Raw genomic sequence first — 27,748 nt, 5'->3', positions numbered from 1 at the left:
CTGCTCTGCACAGTATACACTGCTGTGCACACACACTGCTCTATACAGTATACACTGCTGTGCACACACTGCTCTATACAGTATACACTGCTCTGCACACACACTGCTCTATACAGTATACACTGCTGTGCACACACTGCTCTATACAGTATACACTGCTCTATACAGTATACACTGCTCTGCACACACTGCAGTATACAGTATACACTGCTGTGCACACACTGCTCTATACAGTATACACTGCTCTGCACACACTGCTCTATACAGTATACACTGCTGTGCACACACTGCTCTATACAGTATACACTGCTCTGCACACACTGCTCTATACAGTATACACTGCTGTGCACACACTGCTCTATACAGTATACACTGCTCTGCACACACTGCTCTATACAGTATACACTGCTGTGCACACACTGCTCTATACAGTATACACTGCTCTGCACACACTGCAGTATACAGTATACACTGCTGTGCACACACTGCTCTATACAGTATACACTGCTCTGCACACACTGCTCTATACAGTATACACTGCTGTGCACACACTGCTCTATACAGTATACACTGCTCTGCACACACTGCTCTATACAGTATACACTGCTCTGCACACACTGCTCTATACAGTATACACTGGTGTGCACACACTGCTCTATACAGTATACACTGCTCTGCACACACTGCTCTATACAGTATACACTGCTCTGCACAGTATACACTGCTGTGCGCACACACTGCTCTATACAGTATACACTGCTGTACACACACTGCTCTATACAGTATACACTGTTGTGCACTCACTGCTCTATACAGTATACACTGTTGTGCACACACTGCTCTATACAGTATACACTGCTTTGCACACACTGCTCTATACAGTATACACTGCTGTGCACACACTGCTCTATACAGTATACACTGCTCTGCACACTGCTCTATACAGTATACACTGCTGTGCACACACTGCTCTATACAGTATACACTGCTCTGCGCACACTGCTGTATACAGTATACACTGCTCTGCGCACACTGCTCTATACAGTATACACTGCTGTGCACACACTGCTCTATACAGTATACACTGCTCTGCACAGTATACACTGCTGTGCACACACACTGCTCTATACAGTATACACTGCTCTGCACAGTATACACTGCTGTGCACACACTGCTCTATACAGTATACACTGCTCTGCACACACACTGCTCTATACAGTATACACTGCTGTGCACACACTGCTCTATACAGTATACACTGCTCTATACAGTATACACTGCTCTGCACACACTGCAGTATACAGTATACACTGCTGTGCACACACTGCTCTATACAGTATACACTGCTCTGCACACACTGCTCTATACAGTATACACTGCTGTGCACACACTGCTCTATACAGTATACACTGCTCTGCACACACTGCTCTATACAGTATACACTGCTGTGCACACACTGCTCTATACAGTATACACTGCTCTGCACACACTGCTCTATACAGTATACACTGCTGTGCACACACTGCTCTATACAGTATACACTGCTCTGCACACACTGCAGTATACAGTATACACTGCTGTGCACACACTGCTCTATACAGTATACACTGCTCTGCACACACTGCTCTATACAGTATACACTGCTCTGCACACACTGCTCTATACAGTATACACTGCTCTGCACACACTGCTCTATACAGTATACACTGCTGTGCACACACTGCTCTATACAGTATACACTGCTCTGCACACACTGCTCTATACAGTATACACTTCTCTGCGCACACTGCTGTACACAGTATACACTGCTCTGCACACACTGCTCTATACAGTATACACTGCTCTGCACACACTGCTCTATACAGTATACACTGCTCTGCACACACTGCTCTATACAGTATACACTTCTCTGCGCACACTGCTGTACACAGTATACACTGCTCTGCACACACTGCTCTATACAGTATATATACACTGCTCTGCACACACTTCTCTATACAGTATACACTGCTCTGCAAACACTGCTGTATACAGTATATATACACTGCTCTATACAGTATATTTACATTGCTCTGCACACACTGTTGTATACAGTATACACTGCTCTGCAAACACTGCTGTATACAGTATATATACACTGCTCTGCACACACTGCTCTATACAGTTTATATACACTGCTCTGCACACACTGCTGTACACAGTATACACTGCTGTGCACACACTGCTCTATACAGTATATATACACTGCTCTGCGCACACACACTACTTTGCAGTACACACTACTCTATACAGTATACACTGCACTGCACAGTACATATCGCTCTGTACAGCACACACAGCAGACATAGTAGTATGTAAACTCAGGCAGTTGCTGTGCAGCGCACCGTCCTGTCCTAGTCTCTCCCCTGACCCACGTGGTCAGGATTATACAACACCACATGCTGCTCAGGGTAGGTTGTAGCTCTCAGTAAACAAGCACAACCTAGCCTGACTCCTCTCGTACACGTGACTGGTCACATGGTCATGACACCTTCACAGGTCCTTTAGCTGTTGTGCCGTAGTTCCTGCTCTCCGCTTCCTGCCCCGCATTACTGGGGACCCCGGCGCCAGTGCAGCTGCAGGTGAGTGCTGCCTCCGGCCGGGCTTCTGACTGCACCTATCACGTGACGAGTGAACCTCTGCGGCCCGCACAGAGCCGGTTTGTATGGAGCACCCCTTTAAGTCTGCTCGCGTCCCTGTGTGAGCATTGCCTAATGAGGGAGGGAGACGCCATATCTCGTGTATTAAATGTATTATTTATTTCTCCTTCCCCTTTACTATCACAGAGTTGTTATTTGGAGAGCTCTATGTTTGTCTGGTGTTCCTGGGGATGTCTCCTCCTGGACAGCCTCTTATTAATGGGCCCAGAGAGGTGAAAAATACAAACAAGTGACACGTCCTGGCCTGGTGCCACCTCTCCAGAGCACTATGGCCCCCTTATTTCTGCTGATGGGGGCGTCACATGAGCGCTGCAGCCAATCAGCCGCAGATCATGTAGAGGATCAGCTTCAGTCCGAGAGACGAGTATCCTTACGTGTTATCGCCTACGTGTGCCCATTACTGAAGAGTTCCCCTGTAGTGGACACCCCCTTTAAATAGGTTTCTATGAAGGGTTAATTTAAAGTTTGGACACATACTGACCAACTGGTATTTTATCTATTGTAAAATCTCATTTACTAAACCCAAATCGCGCCTATTCATTGCTTGTTTGCGCTTGTTATGTGTTCTTTGCGCCTTATTGTTCTTTCTGTGTGCTCCTTCTTTTTTTTTTCCCCCATACATGTTTGCCTATGTCTTGTTTAGTTTTGTGTTCAACACACAAGGCGGGGTGTGTCCGCTCACCAACTGGGGAGATAGGGAGATGTTAAGGCCCAGTCACACACAACGACTTACCAGCGATCCCGAAAACGATGCGAGCTGATAGGGATCGCTGGTAAGTCGCTGGTGAGATGTCACACAGTCAGATCTTACCAGCGATGCAGGAACAATACAGGTCGCAGTAGCGACCTGTATAACGCTCTCAGCAGTCACTGTGACCCTGTCACACAGTGTCAAACACAGCGATGTGCCCTGACCAGCAGGACATCGCCTTTGAAGAAAATGGCCTGGACCATTGTGCAACGACAAGAGATCTCACAGCAGGGGCCTGATCGCTGGTAGGTGTCACACATAACAAGATCGCTAACGGGATCGCTACTGTGTCACAGAAACCGTGCCTCAGCTGCGATCTCGCTAGCGATCTCGTTATGTGTGACGGTACCTTTTAGTCCAGGTGAGGTGCAGGGTTCAGCTCCAGACAATATAATGTAGTAGAAAAAGATCCAGCAGAAGCTCAGTCCCAGATTCTAGAAAACATGACTTTTTATTTAATGTAATAAAATCTCCACAAATATCACAGTGACTGTAACGGTGCTATGATTTTCAGCAAGAAGCCTTTGTCGCATCCTATGTCATCCACACACAGTCCTCCATTGCACTCCTGCAGACGCACACTTCTCTCTGTCCTGTTGTAGGTAGGGCAAAGTACTGTACTGTGCAGATTTCGGGGAAAGTTCATAGACCGCACGCGCGCTACAATACTTTCCTCTGTCCTCAACAGGGCAAAGAGAAGTGTGCGTCTGAAGGAGTGCAATGGATTCGTCATCCACACTTTGCGTTTCTGCTGCTTTTTAGGTCCGTTTTGAGCTGCAGCGTTTTCATGCCAAAAAGCATGCGTTTTGCTTTTCCATAATAGTCTATGGAAAATGTAGATTTCCTGTCCGCACTTTGCGTTTTAAAATGCTGCGTTTAATTTGCATAATTTGTGGCAAAAAACATGCGTTCAAAGAAGCAGCATGTCAATTGTTTTTGCCATTTTTACAGCGTTTTATTAACATTGAAGTCCATGAGAAATGGCAAAAACCAAGAAACTTCAAATTTCCTGCATTTTACCTGCTTTTTAGGTGCAGAAACACTGCGTTTTGGAGCATGCTTTTCTAACATTAAATTAATGAAATAATATGTCCCTTTACACACACATAGTCCGACAATTAAATTAAAGAAAATTATGATTTTATTGCTATTTTAGCATTCAATATTATAAAACCGCTATAATTTCATGAAATATAACTTTTTTCTTTATTCACAAAATATGTATTTTTCTCTAGTCCCTTCCACGACAGCATAGGAGGTTGTCTCTCCACGCCCTAATTGGGACAGGAAGTTCAAGAGGTTTAAAAGGACCCTCCCACCTCCCACAGCCAGTGTCTTTCCTGTCCCCATGGGGCATGGAGAGGTTTTGTTTTTCTCCTATGCTGTGGTGGCCGGCGAACTACAGTATATTTTTTTTTTTTTTCTTTTTCCTTCTTCCCCTGTTACCTTCAGCCGGACAGCATCGGTCGGGCCTTCACCGCTCCTCCCTTGCTGTTCCCTCACGCTGTGGGGGACCGCTGCTCCAGCCTTCCGGATCCTCCTGAGGGGTGATGCAGGCTGTTGAGCTCCCCGGCCGTCGTCCTCCCTGAGCCGCCGGCCGCTTCCCGCATGCACGCTGCCGGAGCGATCCGGAAGTGCTCCCGGGGGCGGGACTTCCGGTCTTGCGGACTTCCGGTCGAGCGCTTCCGGTTTGCGGAGGCAGCGTGGAGGCACGCCGACGGTGACACGGCCTGCCCAGGACCGGATGCGGGAGGCGGGGAACGTGCACCGTCACTGGGGGGGCAGGCCCTTTTGCATAAGGGCTGCCACGAAGACATCAGATCATGGTAAGCAACCGTGCTCCCTGTCATGTCTTCCGCTGCAGCTGCCTCTGCAGAACCCAGTGTGCCCCCTGCTACTGTGAGTATGGAGGGGAATGGTCCCTCGGACATGGGTCTCATCACATGATTTATGGCTCTCTGGTCTGTGTTTTCTAGGAGGACAAGGCCACCAAGAAAACTGACAGAAATGAGAAATCAGAGAAGCCTGAGACGTCAGAAAAAGCTGACAAGTCCGATAAGCCTGATAGACCTGACAGAGTGGAAAAAATTAAAAAATGTCCTATCTGTATAAAGAAGCTCCCTGCAGTATGGGATAAAAAGCTTTGCCAGCAATGTACGGACCAGATTATTAGGGCCGAACAACCATCTCTGATAGATGAGTTGCGGTCCATGATGAAACAGGAGATTAGGGCCTCACTGGCCTCCCTTCCTGCTCCTGGCCCTGCTCCTGGCCCTGCTCCTGGACCCTCTCCTCCAAAAAAGAGGAGACTCCAGTCGACCCCATCTGATCAGGAGGACGCTGATTCCACCTCTGAGGGTCCTGATGAAGGATTTCCATCTGGGGGGTCTGACCAGTCCTTTCTATTTCACTCAGAAGAGTTGGGGGATCTTATTGGGGCGGTTCGGAGCACTATGGGTTTAGAGGAAGTGCAGTCTCTTCCTTCAATCCAGGACGAAATGTTTGCTGGCCTGAAGTCAGTCAAACAGTTGGGATTCCCAGTTCATGCCAATGTTTTGGATATTGTCTCTCAGGAATGGGAATTTCCTGAGAGGCGGGTACGGAGTGACCTTAGGCGCCGGTTTCCTCTGGAACCTTCGGGACTACATTGGGAGGTCCCAAGAGTAGACGTTCAGGTGGCTAGGGTAGCTAAGCAAACGGCTCTTCCCTTTGAAGATACCTCCCAACTGAAGGATCAGATGGATAGGAAGGTAGAGGGCCTGATGAAGCGGTCCTGGGAGGCATCGTCTTCCTCTATTCAAGCCAACATTGCCTCCACCTGCGTATCCAGGTCCCTAATTAGGTGGTTAGACCAGTTGGAGGCTCATATTTCCCAAGGGACCCCTAGGGAGGAATTACTGGAATCCCTTCCCTTGCTTAGGAAGGCTACCTGTTTTCTGGCAGATACCTCGGTGGAATCTGTCCGCCTGGCAGCCAGGACCTCGGTGCTTTCTAACTCTGCCCGACGTGCCCTCTGGCTTAAGGCCTGGAGCGGAGACTCCACCTCCAAAATGAGGCTTTGTTCACTTCCGTTTAAAGGGGATTTAGTGTTTGGGCCTGCCCTGGATGATATCCTGGACAAGGCGACTGATCGTAAGGCCTTGCCCGATCCTAGACCTAACAGGAAGCGGTCCTTTCGTCCCTCGATGCCTCAGGCCTCCCAGCCCAGAGGGAAAGGGAAGGCAGGCAGGTGGAGCTATCCCAAAGGTAGAGGGAGAAACATCCTCATCCCTCCCCATCAGCAACGTCCTCAGCAGGACAAACAGTGACTCGGCCCGGGTGGGGGGAAGACTCTCAGCGTTTCTTCCCCAGTGGCAGTCCATAACCTCTTGCCAATGGGTTCTGAAGATCATCTCGGACGGTCTTCTCATAGAATTCCTTTCCCCCCCTCTTCCGGGTCTCCGAGTCACTGCGCTGGCGTCACCGGGTTCACAGGCTCTGTTGTACACAAAGATTATAGAGCTAGTGCACTCGGGGGTCGTTTCCCCAGTCCCGAGTCAGGAAGAAGGGGTAGGACACTACTCCCGTCTCTTCCTGGTCAAGAAGCCATCCGGCGACGTCCGTATTATTATCAATTTAAAACGTCTAAACCGTCAGGTCAGGTACCGGCGGTTCAAGATGGAGTCGGTGAAATCAGCTATTCCCCTGATAGGTCTACACCATCAGATGGCCTCTATAGATCTGAAAGACGCCTACTTCCATGTACCCGTCCATCCGGGACACAGACAATACCTCAGGTTTGCGGTGCTTCACGGGGAGGAAGTACTTCATTTCCAATTCAATGTACTTCCCTTCGGGATCTCCTCAGCTCCAAGGATCTTTTCCAAGATCATGGCAGAGGTGGTCGCCTTCATAAGATTGCAGGGTATCTGTCTGGTTCCGTATCTGGACGACTTTCTTCTCATGGCTCCATCTGCTCCAACCCTCCGGAGCCATGTGGAAAGGTCTTTGGGAATCCTTCGGTCTCTGGGATGGATTCCCAATCTCAAAAAATCACAGTTAACCCCCTCCTCCACTCGGCAGTTTCTCGGAGTGCTGCTGGACTCCGACAGACAGGCATCCTTTCTCCCAGAGGGCCACAGGATAGCTCTGTTAGCCAAAATATCAAAGCTTCGCAGGCAGGCTCGCCCGACGCTTCGAGCGGCTATGTCAGCTCTGGGTTCCATGACATCCTGCATTCCTTCAGTCAGGTGGGCTCAGGCCCATTCTCGGTGTCTCCAGGATCATATCCTGGCACATTGGGACAGACTCCCGTCATCCCTAAACAGAAGGTTTCGCCTCTCGGAGTCCGTCTCCTCATCCCTTCTCTGGTGGCTGAGTCCCGCCAACCTGCAGGTGGGGGTTGCCTGGACTCAGAAACCCCTGGTTACACTGACCACAGATGCCAGCCTACGAGGATGGGGGGCAATGGTGGCAAATTCCCCATTTCAAGGGGTCTGGAGTCCTTACGTCAGCTCCCAATCCTCCAACTACCGGGAGCTCAGGGAAGCCCTCCTTGCGGCTCAGGACCTCGTCCGGGACTCTCACGTCCTGGTATATTCAGACAATGTCACAACAGTGGCACATCTCCGCCATCAGGGCAGTACACGCTCAGGCGCCCTGAAGTCAGTATCCTCCCGAATCTTTCAATGGGCAGAACAATCTCTGCTCTCCCTTTCTGCGGTCCATCTGAAGGGCTCTCTCAATCTTCAGGCGGATTTCCTGAGTCGTCGGGATGTTCATCCAGGGGAATGGAGCCTGGATCAGGCGGTGTTCTGCTCTCTAGTGGCAAGGTGGGGTGCACCAGAGGTGGACCTCTTTGCCTCGGCAGGGAATCGCAAGGTCGCAACATATTTTTCCCTGAACCCACGGGACGAGGCGTTAAAGGTAGACGCTTTCTGCCACAGTTGGTCCTTTCGCCTCGCTTACGCGTTCCCCCCCCCTCTTCCTCTTCTCGCACGGGCCCTGAGGAAGATCAGAGACGAGGGGGTCCCAACTATACTGGTAGCCCCTCTGTGGCCCCGGAGGAGTTGGTACAGCCTGGTCATGACGCTAGGAATCGACGGCCCAGTCCTCTTAGGTTCGGACCCCAGCCTACTGTCACAGGGTCCGATTTTCCATCCGGCTCCCCAGAATCTCAACTTGGCTGCCTGGCTTCTGAGGCCCGGGCACTGAAGGCCCAAGGGCTTTCTGACAAAGTTGTGGCTACGCTACAGAAGAACCGTAAACCTGTGACTAATAGTATATACAACAAAATCTGGAAGAGATTTTCCTCCTGGTGTGGTTCTCGGCCTCCTGACCCTCTTCGGCCTAATATTGCGCAGATTCTGGACTTTCTCCAGAGTGGTTTAGACTTAGGTCTTCGGCCTAGCACCCTGAAAGTTCAGGTGTCAGCACTCAGTGCAGTCTTTGACACGGCTCTGGCAGATCATCGTTGGATCCGTCGGTTCTTTGTGTCCGCTAGTAGACTCTGTCCACGTCAGAGGGTCCTGACGCCTCGCTGGGATCTCAATGTGGTCCTTACAGGACTATCTCAGTCTCCGTTTGAACCTCTGTGCTCTTGTAACATTCGTTCCCTTTCTTACAAGACTGCTTTTCTTGTGGCTATTACATCTGCTCGCAGAGTCGGCGAACTTCAGGCTTTGTCTGTTAGGGAACCTTACCTGACCATCAGAGATGACAGCATTGTTTTTCAGCTGGACCCTTCCTTCCTTCCCAAGGTGGTTTCGGTTTTTCACCGTTCGCAGTCCATCGTCCTGCCTTCCTTCTGTCAGAATCCTCGGACTCCGGGTGAGGAAGTGTTTCATTCTTTGGATGTCCGTCGGACAGTGTTGCACTACCTGGAGGTTACTGCTTCTTGGCGCCTTGATTCTAACCTGTTCATCCAGCCCTTTGGCCGCAATAAGGGCAAGAAGGTGGCTAAGAGTACCGTCGCCAACTGGATTGTGCGAGCAATTAGAGATGCATACCTCGCTCAGCATCTCTCTCCACCTACTGGATTCACGGCGCACTCCACCAGGGCTACCTCTGCCTCCTGGGCCGAACGGGCAGGGGCCTCCCCTGAGCAGATCTGCAAGGCGGCTACGTGGTCTTCGCTCCATACTTTCACGAAGCATTATCGTCTGGATCTGGATTCCAACAGGGATTTGGCCTTTGGCAGGAAAGTCCTGCAGGCTGTGGTCCCCCCCTAGGTATCAATTCTTTGGTATTCCTCCTATGCTGTCGTGGAAGGGACTAGAGAAATAAGAATTATTCTTACCGATAATTCGGTTTCTAGGACCTTCCACGACAGCAGGTAATTCCCTCCCCTATGTATTCATGTATTCCTGAATGTGTAGTACTTCTCATATGCTATGGATTCTTTGTAAGACACTGGCTGTGGGAGGTGGGAGGGTCCTTTTAAACCTCTTGAACTTCCTGTCCCAATTAGGGCGTGGAGAGACAACCTCCTATGCTGTCGTGGAAGGTCCTATAAACCGAATTATCGGTAAGAATAATTCTTATTTTTTTTTTTTTTTCATTCTGTTTGTGTAAACTTTAGCAGTGTCTTGATGTTCAAAACGCATCTGTCAAAACGCAGGTGAAAAAGCATGTAAAAGGCGCTGAAAACGCATCTAAAACGCGGTAAATACGCATGCATTTTTAGCACTAAATTTCTGGAAAAGGCAACTTTGGCTACATTAAGGCAAAAACGTGCGTTTATAACTGCAAGTAGGAGAACGCAAAGTGTGGTCATAGCCTAACTGCCGATCTCCCCACCTAACAAAAGCCATCTCCCATACAAGTGAAAGGAAAATCTTCTCTTAGATTCTGTTTGCTCACTGGCAAAAACAAACCCTTGCTGCTTATTTTCACTGCGCCTGAATGACCTTTGAGCTGATCCTCGTGTGGCAGAAATCAGAGTGCCATCTCCGGATTACTGCCTCTAAATACGTGCCGGATATACTACAGTAGCAGCATTGCTATGAGAGCTCACTAAAGCTCATCTGCACGTTGCGGATGAAATCCACGGAGTAGACTCAGTGGTGATCTAGACGGCGTGGTGTTTAGTTTTTGTACTGAAAACCAGCTGTAAAATTTCAGCATTTCTGTTGCGGGTTGCAAATCCACAGGATTTTGCTGTTGCAGACGCTTCAAATTCCACAGCAGAAAATCCAGGGTGGGTTACAGTGCGGGGGATTTTTTTATGAAATCATATCCACACCACTGACAAGAGACCATGGTGTAAATTAAGCGTCGTTGTGGATTTGACATCCCTATCATGCCAATTTATTTAGCCAATATTGTCGGTGGACGTCGCTTGCTGGGTGAGGTTGGCTGTATATCCGCAGTGGTGGACGTATCTGCATCGTTAGCGCTGATATTTCTGCTGTGACTTTCCACAGCCCGGTGTGGACATAGCCTAAAGGCCCCGTTACACACAGCAGCGTCGCTAACGAGATGTCGTTGGGGTCACGGAATCCGTGACGCACATCCGGCCTCGTTAGCGATGTCGTTGCGTGTGACACGTACGAGAGACCGCTAACAATGTAAAATACTCACCAAATAGTTGATTGTTGACATGTCGTCCATTTCCCAAATATTGTTCCTTGTTCTGGACGCAGGTTGTCCGTCGTTCCTGAGGCAGCACACATCGCTACGTGTGACACCCCAGGAACGACGAACAGCACCGTACCTGCGTCCTCCAGCAACGAGGTGGGAGTGACTTTCTGCGGCTGCTCTCCGCCCCTCCGCTTCTATTGGACGCCTGCCGTGTGACGTCGCTGTGACGCCGAACGAACCGCCCCCCTTAGAAAAGAGGTTGTTCGCCGGCCAGCGAACAGCCTCTTTTTTATTTTTTTATTTTTTTAAGGGGGCGGTTCGTGCGGCGTCACAGCAACGTCGCTAGGAAGGTAAGTAAGCGCAACAGCTCCCAGTGATATTGTGCGCCACGGACAGCGATTTGCCCGTGACTCACAAACGACGGGAGCGGGTGCTTTCACGAGCAACATCGCTGCGTGTAAAGCAGCCTTAAGGCTATGTGCGCATGTGTGCGCTCTGCACCGCACCAAAAATGTGCGCTTCAGAGCGCAGCTGAAAAGCTGCGTTCTGAAGTGCATGGTGCCGGCAGATTCGTGCGCTCTGCATGCTGCCTCTCCCTATAGACAGCATGCAGAACGCACAAAAGAAGTGACATTTCACTTCTTAGAACGCAGCGATTCGGCAAGCAGCCGAATCGCTGCGTTCTAACATGCCACGTGCGCACGGGTCCTGCACAATCTCCATAGATTGTGCAGGGGACGCAGGACGCATGAAGTTACGCTGCGGTGCAGAACGCAGCGTAACTGCATGTAATACGCACACGTGCGCACATAGCCTTACTGTTGTGAATCACATCTACATTGTGGAATTCAAAGAATGCAAACACAAAGCTTCAGACTCTGCTCCTGTCAGTCCCACACATCTAAGCTCTGCTACATCACTCCAAGCAGAAGGGGTTTGTAATGTGACTGTGCTGTTGGATGTGAAGGTGGGATCGAACCAGAATGTCTCAAGGCATGCTGAGGATATGGATTTCCACCAGCTGGAAAGGCTGTCCTGTTGACATGATGGATGATAACCCCTGCAGGGGATTGGTTGAGTGCCACGTGCGCAGTCAGGGGAAGCCTTGGTTAGAAAATAGAAAAATACACTATTCACCACTTCTTTCCTCCGGCATCACAAATATTCTGGCAATCCTCCCGATCTTTGTATATCAGCAGCCGGCACGTCACCGTGGTAGTTTGCTGGCTGTATAGAATCCAGTACCAGGAAGATCACACCTGAATCTGCTATAAAATAAAAAACAAAGTTGAGTAGGCCTTCTGTTTTTTTTTTTTTTTTTTGCTTTCATTTATGCTTTCCTTAATTTCCAAAAAATAAATATATAATTATAAGTTGAATAACTCCTTTTAATAAATGCACTAAATCCTCTTTGTAATGGCCTCACAAGGTCATATAAAAAAGGGATCCTTTTATAGGGTGGTCTTAAAAAAAAAAACAAAACCTGTCATCAGGGTATCTTCAGTGTACAAATCCGCAGCTTGGTTGTTTAATTTACATTAGAATTATTATTATTATTTATTATTATTTATTTTTTTTAACTTTTTTTTTTTTTTTTTTGCATCGGGGCAGGACTTTGCGACTATACTGTGGGTAGGGTCTTCATCTCTGCCCCTCTGGTGTCTGCATCTTCTTATTACTTTAAATTTAATAGGGTATTCCCATCTCCAAGATCCTATCCCAATATGTACCGTGTTTTTCCAAAAATAAGACACTGTCTTATACTTTTTTGCCCCCCAAAAAATCACTAGGGCTTATTTTTGGAGGAGGTCTTATGTTTGGAGAAACGGTTGGGGGGAAGTTTACCTCCCCCAAAAAAGCAGACACCCCACTTCCCAGGAGACTCATACTTACCAGACCCTGCGTGGCTCCCAGGTCATCCCTGTGATCTCCGGTGGGTGCTGCGCGCCGTTCTCCCCGGCTGGCTGGCTGACACATATACGGTATGTATATTTTCTACTTTCAGTTCACCCGCTGTGGATGACCTTATCCAATGTATAATGTTTTTCTGTCAACTCTACTGTCTTGTCAATTATGTAACTCATGTTATGATTTAAGTTGTGCTGCTGTGATACCATAATTTCCCACGGGATTGATAAAGCATAGTGTGTTTGTGTGTGTGTGTGTGTGTGTGCGTGTGTGTGCGTGTACGTATGTGTTATATATATATATATATATATATATATATATATAATTACACACACACACACACACACTACATCCAGCGTTGCAGAATACTTCTGGCTGCAGGGAATGATGGGAGGAAGTCACGTGTCTGGCCCACAGATCCTGTAAGGCTAGGTTTGCACACTGCTTCTTTTTGACGCTGCGTTTTGGCCGCTAAAAACGCACAAAAACGCACCTGCGTCGAAAAAACGCATCAAAAAACGCATGCGTTTTTGCCGCGATTTGGTGCGTTTTTGGCTGCGTTTTTGATCTCTGCGTTTTGCTGCGTTTTTCCAATGCATTGCATGGGGGGAAAACGCAGAAAAACGCAGGAAAGAAATGACATGTCCATTTTTTTTTTTTTTACTGAAAAACGCAGGTAAAAAAAACAGATGTGTGCGGACAGCAAAAATGAAAACTCAGACTTTGCTGGGGAAGCAAAGTCCTGCAGTTTTGAGGCCAAAAACGCACCCGAAAAACGCGCAAAAACGCCGCGAAAAACGCACTGTGCGCACATAGCCTAAGCTAGCATTGCGACAGTTCCTTGCGCTCCACTGCACAGCCTCCCAGGATTCTGCCAGCCAGAAGAAATCGGTGTCGCTGGATGTGGTGAGTATGTGTGTAATGCGATGTATGTACAATCTGATTGTGTGTGAGATCGGATGTGTCGGTTGTTAGATTGGATTTTTGTGTGTGTGATCGGTTTGTGTATGTGTGAGATCAGATGTGTGCGGGGGTGCGATCAGTGGAGGTCTTCTGCCCTTGCGTCTGGTGAGAAGGATTACAGGATGCCCGCTTTCTATAATGAAGTGTCCTGGAGTATCTTTAACTTTTTTAGCTTCATGAAGACTTCATTATTGATCAGCGACTGGGGCTTATTTTCGGGGTAGGGCTTCTATTTAAGCCTTGCGCCGAAAATGCTGAAGATCCCTGCTAGGGCTTTTTTTGGGGGGAGGGCTTATTTTTGGAAAATCAAGGTAGTAGGTGTAATTATAATAATACCTGAAGTCCTGCACTGCCCTGAACATGATGTAAGAGACATAGCTAGTCAGGAAAACTATACTACATTTCTAATTGGAGGTATATGTTAATATCATTACATCTACTACATACTGATATAACATCTTGGAGATGGGAACAACCCTTTTAGGCCCTGTGCGTACACTGTGTTTTTTGCTGCGGATTTGCTGTGTTTTTTTTGCTGCAGAATTGGTGCGGTTTTTATTCATAAGCTTCTTGCAGTCCTTCCCCAGCAAAGTCTATGAGAAATCCAAAATGCTGTGCGCACACTGAGGTTTTTAGGAGTTCCATGAAAGTGGTGGCGCATGTGCAGATTGAGATTGAGGTTCTCTTTAAAGATGTCAAGAAAGCTGATTTGGCTAAGAGGGTGATATTCGAAATAGGGAGTCTGTAGGGAGAGATTTATAACATACAGCAACAAGATTCACATCTCCGTGTTGACTTTTGTACTTGGAAGGCTTCTCACTGGCCATTGCAGGGGTGATTGCTGATTATTGGGAGAGTCCAATCCACATCCTTGAACTCCAATAAAGTGACTCCTGGCATATTTCATTGATATTGATTACTTTTGAGTCTGGAGTATGGGTCGTTGTTGGCCATGGGTCTCCTAACCTGAACATTCATATGAACGCTCATTGCCTATGTGGTGGTTAGGTTTGGGCCAGGAAACTTGTGGGGTGTACGTTCTCAAATCTACATTGTCAGGTGTGAGGAACCGGCCTTATACTAAAAATTAGTTTTCTTTTTCGCTCCTAATTGGGAGACCCAGACAGTGACAGTGGGTGTATAGCTACTGCCTCTGGAGGCCGCACAAAGAACTACACTTAAAAGTGTAAGGCCCCTCCCCTTCTGGCTATACACCCTCCCGTAGGAGTACGGATTCCTCAGTTTTTAGCTTTGTGCGCAGGAGGTCAGACACGCACGCATAGCTCCATTGTTTTTAGTCAGCAGCAGCTGCTGACTATGTCGGATGGAAGAAAAGAGGGCCCATACAGGGCTCCCAGCATGCTCCCTTCTCACCCCACTGTATGTCGGAGGTGTTTGTAAGGTTGAGGTACCCATTGCGGGTACGGCGGCAGGAGCCCACATGCTGATTCCTTCCCCATCCCTTTTTACAGGGCTCTGGGTGAAGTGGGATTTACTGGTCTCCAGGCACTGAGACCGTGCTCCATCTACAGCCCCTGGAGAAGATGCTGGATGGAGCGGAGTACATCAGGGACATGGCCCTGCTTCCTCAAGGTACTCTGTGTCCCCGTGCATTTGGCGCTCACACCGCAGCATGCTGGGTGTTGTAGTGCGCCGGGGACATCAGCGCTGCGGCGCTTGTGCCATGGCCTCATTCAGCTTCGCTGAAGCAGGCACACTTCTGGGAATCGGTCGCGCCGGCCGCTGGGACTGCGGCGCGGCTGGCACTTGTGGTGCGCCGGGGACTTCAGCGCGGGCCGCGCTTTTACGGCGGCCGCGCTGATAACTCGAGTCCCCGGCTTTTGCGGCCTGCTTCCGTTCGTTCCCGCCCCCAGACCTGCCAGTCAGGAGAGGGGCGGGACGCTGGTCAGTGCATCAGCGCCGAGGGCTGGAGTCGTTTTTACATACTCCAGCCCTCACAATCGGCACAGAGGGGACACTGTTTCCCGCACTTTTGTTTAGGAACTCCCACGGACCGCCCCTCTCCACAGACGCCGGCAGCCATTCCTGCTGACACGCTGAGCTGCAGAGGGGAGCCGGGGAGACCCAGACAAGGAATTCTGCGCCTCTTACCCGCTATTCAGCGGGCGGTAAGCAGCCCTCAGGGCTCACCCCCTCTTGTGCCAGTAGTATTCTTAGTATTTTGTTTCTACAAATACTTTGTATTGCATAGCGCTGGTCGCCCTTTGGCTATAGACTCTCTCACATTGCAGAGAGCCAGCAGCATGTCGTCCGTAAAACGCAAGGGTGCCAAGGCACAGACATTATATGCTTCCTGCACCGCATGTGGGACTTTTCTACCGGCAGGCTCCACGGACCCCCATTGTGTGCAGTGCTCGGCCCCTGCGGCGCTTGCACAGTCGGGACCTCTGCTGGACGTGACCCAGGGTGTACCACCTGTGAATGCTGTCCAGGTGACAGGAACTGAGTTTGCAGCTTTTGCTGACAGAATGTCTCTCACTATGTCACAAATTCTTGACACATTGCGAGCTAGGCCTGTACTTCAGGCCACGGACACTGTGCAATCATTGCCCCCTGGTCCCCCTCAGCTGAGTTACCTCCAAGCTCCGGGACGGGCACATACACCTCAGGGTGAAGACTCTGACTCGGACGATGGCCCCGGGCAGCCTAAGCGGGCTCGCTATGACGGGCCTTCACATTCATCTCAATGGTCAGGATCCCAGCGAGATGAATCTATGGGTGATGAGGCGGATGTAACTGATCAGGATTCTGATCCTGGGACCGCTCTCAATCTAGATACACCAGATGGTGACGCCATAGTTAATGATCTTATATTTAACATCAATAAGATGTTAAATATTTCCCCACCAGCTCCTCTTGTAGAGGAGTCAGCTTCGCAGCACGAGAGAATCCATTTCAGATACCCTAAGCGTACATTAAGCACTTTTCTGGACCACGCTGACTTTAGGGACGCAATCCAGAAACCCCACGCTTATCCTGAAAGGCGTTTTTCTAAACGGCTTAAAGATACACGCTATCCTTTTCCCCCTGAGGTGGTCAAGGGTTGGACCCAGTGTCCAAAAGTGGATCCTCCAATTTCCAGGCTTGCAGCTAGATCCTTGGTTGCAGTTGAAGATGGAGCGGCACTTAAAGATGCCACTGACAGGCAGATGGAGCTCTGGCTGAAATCCATCTATGAAGCGATTGGAGCGTCATTAGCGCCATCTTTTGCGGCCGTATGGGCACTCCAAGCTATCTCAGCCGGGCTTGCGCAAGTCGACTCAGTCACACGTGCATTTGCCCCGCAGGTAGCACCATTGACCTCGCAAATGGCGGCATTCGCGTCGTACGCGATTAATGCTGTTCTTGACGCTACAAGCCGCACGGCAGTGGCGTCAGCCAACTCCGTTGTTTTGCGTAGGGACCTGTGGTTGAGACATTGGAAAGCAGATTCTCATTCCAAGAAGTGCTTAACCAATTTGCCTTTTTCTCGTGACCGATTGTTTGGAGAGCGTTTGGATGAAATCATCAAACACTCCAAGGGTAAGGACTCATCCTTACCGCAACACAGACAAAACAAACCCCAACAGAGGAAGGGTCAGTCTGGTTATCGGTCCTTTCGAGGACCGGGCAGGTCCCAATTCGCCTCGTCAAAAAAGACTCAAAAAGACCAGAGACGCTCAGATTCTTGGAGGTCTCAGTCACGCCCAAAAAGGACAGCCGGAGGAACCGTTGCCAAGACGGCGTCCTCCTGACTTGCAGTCTCCGATTCCCACACCCGCGGTCGGTGGGAGGCTTTCCCACTTTGGCGACATTTGGCTGTCACGCGTCAAAGACCGTTGGGTGAGGGATATTCTGTCTCACGGGTACAGGATAGAGTTCAGTTCTCGTCCGCCAACTCGTTTCTTCAGAACTTCTCCACCACCAGACCGAGCCGATGCTCTGTTGCAGGCGGTGGCCGCTCTAAAGGCGGAAGGAGTGGTGACCTCCGTCCCTCTTCAGGAACAAGGTCACGGTTTTTACTCCAATCTGTTTGTGGTCCCAAAAAAGGACGGATCGTATCGACCCGTCCTGGATCTAAAGTTGCTCAACAGACACGTAAAAGTCAGGAGGTTCCGGATGGAATCCCTACGCTCCGTCATAGCCTCAATGTCTCAAGGAGATTTTCTAGCATCAATAGATATCAAAGATGCGTATCTCCACGTGCCGATTGCACCAGAGCATCAGCGTTTCCTACGCTTCGTCATACACGACGAACACCTGCAGTTCGTAGCGTTACCTTTCGGTCTGGCAACAGCCCCCCGGGTCTTCACCAAAGTCATGGCAGCAGTAGTAGCTGTTCTGCACTCGCAGGGTCACTCGGTCATCCCGTATCTAGACGACCTGCTTATAAAGGCACCCTCTCAAGAGGCATGCCAGCACAGTCTGAAGGTGGCACTAGACACTCTCCAGAGTTTCGGGTGGATTATCAACTTTCCAAAGTCTCATCTAACCCCGACCCAATCTCTGACTTATCTTGGCATGGAGTTTCATACTCTCTCAGCGATAGTGAAGCTTCCACTGGACAAGCAGTGCTCGCTACGGACTGGAGTGCAATCTCTCCTTCAGAGCCAGTCGCACTCACTGAGGCGCCTCATGCATTTCCTAGGAAAGATGGTAGCAGCAATGGAGGCAGTCCCGTTCGCGCAGTTTCATCTGCGCCCTCTACAATGGGACATTCTACGCCAATGGGATGGGAAATCGACGTCCCTCGACAGGACTGTCTCCCTCTCTCAGACTGCCAAGGACTCTCTGCGTTGGTGGCTTCTCCCCACCTCATTGTCACAGGGAAAGTCGTTCCTTCCCCCGTCCTGGGCAGTGGTCACGACGGATGCGAGCCTATCAGGGTGGGGAGCGGTGTTTCTCCACCACAGGGCTCAGGGGACGTGGACTCAGGAAGAGTCCACCCTGCAGATCAATGTTCTGGAAATCAGAGCAATTTATCTTGCCCTGCGAGCCTTCCAACAATGGCTGGAAGGCAAGCAGATTCGGATTCAGTCGGACAATTCCACGGCGGTGGCGTACATCAACCACCAAGGGGGAACACGCAGTCGCCAAGCTTTTCAAGAAGTCCAGCGGATTTTGACGTGGGTGGAAAGCAGAGCGTCCACCATATCCGCAGTTCACATCCCAGGCGTGGAAAACTGGGAAGCAGACTTTCTCAGTCGCCAGGGCATGGACGCAGGAGAATGGTCCCTTCACCCGGACGTGTTTCAGCAGATCTGTTGCCGCTGGGGGACGCCGGACGTCGATCTGATGGCGTCACGGCACAACAACAAGGTCCCAGTTTTCATGGCACGGTCTCACGATCACCGAGCACTGGCGGCAGACGCCTTGGTTCAGGATTGGTCGCAATTCCGACTCCCCTATGTGTTCCCACCTCTAGCATTGTTACCCAGAGTTCTCCGGAAAATCAGGTCCGACTGCCATCGAGCCATACTCGTCGCTCCAGATTGGCCAAGAAGGTCGTGGTACCCGGATCTGTGGCATCTCACGGTAGGCCAACCGTGGACACTACCAGACCGTCCAGATTTGCTGTCTCAAGGGCCGTTTTTCCATCTGAATTCTGCGGCCCTGAACCTGACTGTGTGGCCATTGAGTCCTGGATCCTAGCGGCCTCAGGTTTATCTCATGAAGTTGTTGCCACAATGAGACAGGCTAGAAAACCATCCTCAGCTAAGATCTATCACAGGACGTGGAAGATATTCTTAGCGTGGTGCTTGGCTCAAGGGTTTTCTCCCTGGCCATTTGCATTGCCAATTTTTCTTTCCTTCCTGCAGTCTGGGTTGGAAAAAGGTTTGTCGCTTAGCTCTCTTAAGGGTCAAGTCTCCGCGCTATCCGTATTCTTTCAGAAGCGCTTGGCACGGCTTTCTAAAGTACGCACGTTTCTCCAAGGAGTTTGTCATATCGTTCCTCCTTACAGACGGCCATTGGAACCCTGGGATCTGAACAAGGTTCTCATTGCTCTCCAGAAGCCGCCTTTCGAGCCTTTGAAAGAGGTTTCCCTTTCTCGGCTTTCACAAAAGGTAGTTTTTCTTGTGGCGGTCACGTCTCTTCGAAGAGTGTCCGAACTAGCGGCGTTATCTTGCAAATCTCCCTTCCTGGTGTTTCACCAAGACAAGGTAGTACTGCGTCCAATTCCAGAGTTTTCTCCCAAGGTGGTTTCTTCCTTTCATCTCAATCAGGATATCACTTTGCCATCTTTGTGTCCGCATCCAGTTCACCAATTTGAAAAGGGTTTACATCTGTTGGACCTGGTGAGAGCACTCAGGATTTACATTTCTCGCACGGCGTCTCTACGCCGTTCTGATGCGCTCTTTGTCCTAGTCGCTGGTCAGCATAAGGGATCGCAAGCTTCCAAATCCACCCTGGCGCGGTGGATCAAGGAACCAATTCTTCACACATACCGTTCTGCTGGGCTTCCGATTCCATCTGGACTGAAGGCCCATTCTACCAGAGCCGTGGGTGCGTCCTGGGCATTGCGGCATCAGGCTACGGCTCAGCAAGTGTGCCAGGCGGCTACCTGGTCGAGTCTGCACACGTTTACCAAACACTATCAAGTGCATACCTACGCTTCGGCAGATGCCAGCCTAGGTAGACAGGTCCTTCAGGCGGCGGTGGCCCACCTGTCGGAAGAGGCTGTCTGACAGCCCGTTCATGTGGTATCTTTTTACCCACCCAGGGACTGCTTTTGGACGTCCCACTGTCTGGGTCTCCCAATTAGGAGCGAAAAAGAAGAAGGGAATTTTGTTTACTTACCGTAAATTCCTTTTCTTCTAGCTCCAATTGGGAGACCCAGCACCCGCCCTATTTGTTCTTAGGGTTTCGTTTTTCGGGTGCACATGTTGTTCATGTTGTTTCTTAAGTTCTCCGATCTTGTTATCGGATTGAATTTGTTGTTGAAACTGTTATTGGCTTTCCTCCTTCTTGCTTTGGTACTAAAACTGAGGAATCCGTACTCCTACGGGAGGGTGTATAGCCAGAAGGGGAGGGGCCTTACACTTTTAAGTGTAGTTCTTTGTGCGGCCTCCAGAGGCAGTAGCTATACACCCACTGTCACTGTCTGGGTCTCCCAATTGGAGCTAGAAGAAAAGGAATTTACGGTAAGTAAACAAAATTCCCTTCTTTGTGGAGAGCCTGACCCTTCCGCTGGCCCACCAGGGATTAGAACCTCCAGCTATCCAGGGCCATCTACCCCAGTCAGCAACATTTAGGCTATGTGCTCGCAGTGCGTTTTTCGCAGCGTTTTTGCGCGTTTTTCGGGTGAGTTTTTGGCCTCAAAACTGCATGACTTTGCTTCCCCAGCAAAGTCTGAGTTTTCATTTTTGCTGTCCGCACACAACTTTTTTTTTAAGCTGCGTTTTTGAGCTTGAAAAAAAATGGACATGTCAATTCTTTGCTGCGTTTTTCTGCGTTTTCCCCCCATGCAATGCATTGGAAAAACGCAGCAAAACGCAGAGATCAAAAACGCAGCCAAAACCGCACCAAATCGCGGTAAACGCTAGCGTTTTTTGACGCGTTTTTTCGACACGGGTGCGTTTTTGTGCGTTTTTAGCGGCCAAAAACTCACAAAAACGCAGCGTCAAAAAAAACGCAGTGTGTGAACTTAGCCTTTGGCTGTGACAAACTGAGGAGATGGCAGCAAGCTTAGGCTAAGTTCATACACTGCGTTTTTTTGACGCTGCGTTTTTGTGCGTTTTTTGCCGCTAAAAACGCACCCGCGGCAAAAAATGCATGCGTTTTTACCGCGATTTGGTGCGTTTTTGGCTGCGTTTTGCTGCGTTTTTGATCTCTGCGGTTTTCCAATGCATTGCATGGAAGAAAAACGCAGGAAAGAATTGACATGTCCATTTTTTTTTTTTTTTTCAAGCTTAAAAAAAAAGTTGTGTGCGGACAGCAAAAATGAAAACTCATAGACTTTGCTGGGGAAGCAAAGTCATGCAGTTTTGAGGCCAAAAACGCACCCGAAAAAACGCTGCGAAAAACGCACTGTGTGAACTTACCCTTAGGCAGCTGACCAAGAACAGCGAGGTATGTGGCAGGGTATCCGAATTGTCCCAACCTGGATTCTCAAAATGAATTTGTGCTCTGTGTTTTGCAGATGAGCAGTTCTATAATCCACTAGCTGGCACCTAGGCCGAAATCCTGTAAAATCACCGATGACAGGAGCAGGCCCCTTTTTTTATCTCTTAGCTCCCATTTAAGGGCATTGTGTCCCACAGGAATGGGGTAATATAATTATGGCTGTTCTCTCATTGTTTGATAGTTCAATTGGCCTCCCAGATGATGCAGACTAGTAAACCACAAGGGGCTGATGCAACCCTCAATCAGCAGCAATGCCAAAATTTAGCATACAAAAAGGGCATTGGACAGTCCGGCATGAAACAATGGCCTTTGTCCCTTGACTCCATAAACAAAGGAACAATATGTGTAGCAAAATTAAAGGTACCGTCACACTAAAGGCCCAGTCACACACAACAACTTACCAGCGATCCCGAAAACGATGCGACCTGATAGGGATCGCTGGTAAGTTGCTGGGAGGTCGCAGGTGAGATGTCACACAGTCAGATCTTACCAGCGATGCAGGAACAATACAGGTCGCAGTAGCGACCTGTATAACGATCTCAGCAGTCACTGTGACCCTGTCACACAGTGTCAAACACAGCGATGTGTCCTGCCCGCCTTTGAAGAAAATGGCCTGGACCATTTTGCAACGACCGGCGATCTCACAGCAGGGGCCTGATCACTGGTAGGTGTCACACATAACGGGATCGCTAACGGGATCGCTACTGCGTCACAGAAACCGTGACTCAACAGCGATCTCGCTAGCAATCTCGTTATGTGTGATGGTACCTTAAGTGACGCTCCAGCGATCCCACCAGTAACCTGACCTGGCAGGGATCGCTGGAGCGTCGCTACACGGGTTGCTGGTGAGCTGTCGCACAGGCTGATCTCACCAGCAACCAGTGATCAGCCCCCAGCCAGCAGCGACGCGTGGAAGCCATGCTGCGCTTGGTAACTAACATAAGTATTGGGTAACCAACCCGATATTTACCTTGGTTACCAGCGCACACCGCTTAGCGCTGGCTCCCTGCACTCCTAGTCACAGTACACATTGGGTTAATTACCCGATGTGTACTCTGGCTATGTGTGCAGGGAGCAGGAGCTGGCTTTGACAGCGGTGGACGCTGGTAACGAAGGTAAATATCGGGTAACCAAGGAAAGGGCTTCTTGGTTACCCGATGTTTACCGTGGTTACCAGTGTCCGCAGAAGCCGGCTCCTGCTGCCTGCACATTTACTTGTTGCTTTGTCGCTGTCACACACAGCGATCTGTGCTTCACAGCGGGACAGCAACAACTAAAAAATGGCCCAGGACATTCAGCAACAACCAGCGACCTCACAGCAGGGGCCAGGTTGTTGCTGGATGTCACACACAGCAACATCGCTAGCAACATCACAAAAGTCGTGCCTCAGCAGCGATGTTGCTAGCGATGTTGCTTAGTGAGACGTGGCCTTTAGAATAGCTGACCACCACCTTATTGACGCTGAGCTGTCAGTTCTCATTATGTAATAGTTGAAGCTTCTTCTTTCTGTGTAAAACTTTTGCTTTAACCCATGATTGCCTGTATCCTCCACATGCAGGAAGGCAAATCTTACACATAAAAAGGATGAATTGTGGGGATATGTAAAAACGTTTGGGTCAGAAGACCCACACATTAAATTCGGGCTTTACCGTCCACTTATTGCCCATGAAATACGACCTTCTGAAGCAAAACAAAACTGGAGCCCTGTGAACCTCCTTTCTATTTCTTGGCATCCTGACGCCTCTTCAGATTACTAGAGCCAGGACACCAGTGTGACCAGTGCCTTACTGGTTTCTAAACGCCGCTGTACTTTGCCCATATCTGGTCCATTTAAATGGTTTGAAAAGTTGTTCATGGTGTACAGATATAATTTTATTTTTTCCCTCATTGGCCACATCTCTCTGCTCCTCCGTGATGACGGGTGGTGTGAGCAGAGCAGCCGGTCCCCTCAATGTGTTGCTCCATTGTTTCAGATGTGCTGACTGTGCACACAGCTGTGATCTCATTCTTTCTGTTCATTCTGCAGTTTAACCTCTTCATATCAAGTATTCGCTTGTCATTTCTTGTGCTGGACTATTCTGGTCGCTTTTGAGAGCCTCTATTAACACTCTCTATTTTTTCGAATAGATGCTGAACACAGAATATGGGCTCTATTGTGTCTGCCTATGCCAGCCATGTGACCTCCTCGAAGCAGGCTAGCAACTCGCATGTTGAGGATGATGACGATTTGCTGGATGGAAAGGACAGAGAAGAAGATATCGCTCAGTTTCCCTATGTTGAGTTTACGGGACGTGACAGCATCACCTGCCCATCGTGCCAGGGCACTGGCTGTATCCCAACAGGTGACTCCTAATCTTTCTCCAAAATGTGGCGTTCAGTTGTTAAGTCCCACAGTTTAGATCTTATAATGAAAGTCCTTTGTAGTCAGAATGGAATGATTGAGATTACATCCATTTACTCAGTATAAAGATAGTCTACAATTGTGGAAATGCCAAATAGGCAGCATTCATTGTGTTTTCAGACTTTTACACACGGTTTTTCTTTATACTATTCACAATTTTTGAATGTAAACGTTGGGGTGGCTCAGTGGTTAGCACTGTGTGGTGGCTCAGTGGTTAGCACTTCATGGTGGCTCAGTGGTTAGCACTGCAGTCTTGCAGCGCTGTGGTCCTGTGTTCAAATCCCACCAAGGACAACATCTGCAAGGAGCTTGTATATACTCCCCGTGTTTGCGTGGGTTTCCTCCGGGTTCTCCGGTTTCCTCCCACACTCCAAAGACATACAGACAGGGACTCTAGATTATGAGCCACAATGGGGACAGTGTTGCCATTGTATGTAAAGCGCTGTGGAATTAACAGCGCTATATAAATGAAGAAATATTAATAATATTTGTATATTTATTATTTTGTGTGTCTCGCTAGAGTATTTGAACATCATTGCAGGCCATGGATTTACAATTATCTCTAATGCCTAACATAGGGAATGTGTCAACAGGATTTTACTATGTAATCTGAGAACGGCATGATGTACGGACCGAGACCCTGATTCTAGTGCTGTCACTTTCTGGACTGTTTGCTGCAGTTAGGATAAAATGCATCTATGTATTTTACTCACTTTTATATAGCACTATTATCTCCATAGCGCTGTACAGACGTGATCACTGGGTCTCACAATGTAACCCTATCAGTCTTTGGAGTGTGGGAGGAAAACGGAGAACCTGGAAGAAACCCAGACAAACCCAGGGAGAACATACAACCTCCTTACAGAAGTCCCTGATATAAAATCGTTTTGTTTTTTTCTGCTGCAGTTCTTTTGAATACTGAGGTTTCTATAACCTTGCCCTGTATACATACAACACACGTACGTGTGTGTGTGTATATATATATATATATATAATATATATATATATATATATATATATATATATAATCTATAATGCATGCACATACCATTAACTGGCAGCTTTTTGTGTACAATACGTATAGTCATGATGCTGTAAATTATTGGTGGGAGTGTGGTTACACTTGGTCATGTAATCCTCCATGTTCATGAACTAAGAGAGCTAGTCTTGTAATGACAATCTACTGCTGATAAAGCACTGATTTTATTGTAACTGAGAGAGACATCGCATTCAGAGACACATAGACACATCTCTGGAGTCGGAGTCTCTGCCCCTACATCATTCTGCTCTCGGATTACATAACAAAACCCTGCTGACAGATTCCCTTTTTAAGAATTGTTTCTCTATCTCTTTTTGTTTCTTGGTCATTGGGCGGCACGGTGGCTCAGTGGTTAGCACTGCAGTCTTGCAGTGCTGGGGTCCTGGGTTCAAATCCCACCAAGGACACAATCTGCAAGAAGTTTGTATATTCCCCCCGTGTTTGTGTGGGTTTCCTCCGGGTTCTCGGGTTTCCTCCCACACTCCAAAGTCCTAGTGATAGGGAATTTAGATTGTGAGCCCCAATGGGGACAGTGTTGCCAATGTATGTAAAGCAGTATGGAATTAATGGTGCTATATAAGTGAATAAATATTAAAATTATTGTTTTCTTTTCTTGATTTTTACATTTTTTGACTGTAAATTCTGTTCGTCTGCTTTGTTTCAGAGCAAGTGAATGAGTTGGTTGCTCTAATACCGTACAGCGACCAAAGGCTACAGCCGCAGAGAACGTAAGTGTTTGTGTTCTTAGTACGGATACAGTATTTCCACCTGAAATCCTAAATTAAACATTCAGTTTGAGAGGGTAAAATAGGGCTGAGGGTTTATTACTCGTTGGAAGAAGCTGTTGTCGGGTGTGTTACACATAACTCCTGCATAGTACAATGTGTAGTCATCTGACCTGGCTGATTATCTCTATATGAGGTGACTGAGCAAAGGTGAACATCAGCTGACTGCATCCATTCTTTCTCCACCCTGCGTAATATTAGCTCAGACAACTCCCTAGTTATGTCATAACTCTATTATTTATCATATATGGAGAGGAGTTACATAGGCCGAAGAAAGACCTAGGTCCATCAAGATCAACCTTGCTGCCAAATTCTTCACCTGCTTCACAGCTTTGTCCTAGTTGGTTAAAGGGCTTTTCCGGACTATGTCTGCTGTCGCTCTGTGTGACTGCATACTATGGAATCATGACAGTGTGTGAAGTGCACGCGGTCCCATTTTCCCAGGATTCCAAGTGCAAGTGGGCGGAGAAGTGACTGTATGTATGACCGCAAATATGTGAATTGCATACATACGATCATATGACCACCCACCTGGCTGTGGGATATAGGGGAATTGAGACAGTGTCACTATTCATTTCAGCCCATCCAACCCCTTTGAAGGGTAATGTGCTACCAGATTTTTTGGCAGCACACCAAGCAGTCCTCTAATGTTAATCTACTGCTGATTTAAACAATGATTTTACCAAAACAACATGAAGCAGCCAAGTAACTGACACATCGCTGGAATTAGGATCTCTGTCTCCACAGTATGATACTTTCAGGCTAGGTGACTGATTCCCTTTAACTGTGTGATGAAACTTTCTGTAATTTCCCAAATATACTTTATGTATTTTTCAATTTTCACAGGAAACTTTATGTGGTCCTCTCCGTTCTGCTGTGTCTCCTAATCTGTGGTTTGGTGGTGTTTTTCCTATTTCCACGCGCTGTTCTTGTCCAAGATGGTGGCATCAGAATGGTACAAGTGTGGTTTGATAAGGAAAATGACATTGTGAACATTGCTATGACGGTATGTACTCTGCTGGTCAGATTTGTGTGTGCATTTAACTCCTTACTTATGTAGCAGATTTAATAAAGTAAAGCCAAGCATGCAAAGCCTTAGGCTATGTGCCCACGGGCGCTCGTACCTGCGGATGTATGCGCTGGTATGAGCGCATGTGTCCCGCAGCTGGCCGCCGGCGTCCGCAGCTATTTTTAGCTGCTAGATTACAGCGGAATACCTGTGGGAAACATGCAGCTGACCTGCGGACGTCCCGGCCTCTATCTCCATAGCGGAGGGCCGGGACATCCGCAGGTAATTCCACATGAATAATTGACATGCAATTATACATGCGGATGCCTACATCCGCAGCATGGTCGGCAGCCGCACTTTCCGCAGCGTGGACACAGTACTCCCCATGTCCCATAGGATAACATGGGGAGTGTCTGTACATGCTAAAACCTGCGGATTTATCTGGAAAATCCAGAAAAATCCGCGGCAAAATCCGCAGAAACAAGGTCCCGTGGGCATATAGCCTTAGG

The 27,748-nt window shown here is 48.6% G+C and overlaps 1 protein-coding gene across 1 annotated transcript in view; it reads left to right on the top strand.

Moving 5' to 3' along the window:
• The first annotated feature begins 2,517 nt into the window (after nucleotides 1-2,517).
• The window catches only part of TMEM106C (transmembrane protein 106C), a 73,100-nt gene continuing 47,869 nt past the window's right edge, over nucleotides 2,518-27,748 (top strand). Inside the window, exons 1-4 of the mRNA XM_075337154.1 lie at nucleotides 2,518-2,621; nucleotides 24,133-24,347; nucleotides 26,110-26,173; nucleotides 27,077-27,236. Of these exons, the coding sequence (XP_075193269.1) occupies nucleotides 24,149-24,347; nucleotides 26,110-26,173; nucleotides 27,077-27,236 (423 nt within the window). The 5' untranslated portion in view covers nucleotides 2,518-2,621; nucleotides 24,133-24,148. The remainder of the gene's footprint in view (nucleotides 2,622-24,132; nucleotides 24,348-26,109; nucleotides 26,174-27,076; nucleotides 27,237-27,748) is intronic.

This window comes from Anomaloglossus baeobatrachus, chromosome 2 (genome assembly GCF_048569485.1).
Source record: "Anomaloglossus baeobatrachus isolate aAnoBae1 chromosome 2, aAnoBae1.hap1, whole genome shotgun sequence".
NCBI lineage: Eukaryota > Metazoa > Chordata > Amphibia > Anura > Aromobatidae > Anomaloglossus > Anomaloglossus baeobatrachus.
This window is presented reverse-complemented; position numbering and strand designations above follow the sequence as displayed.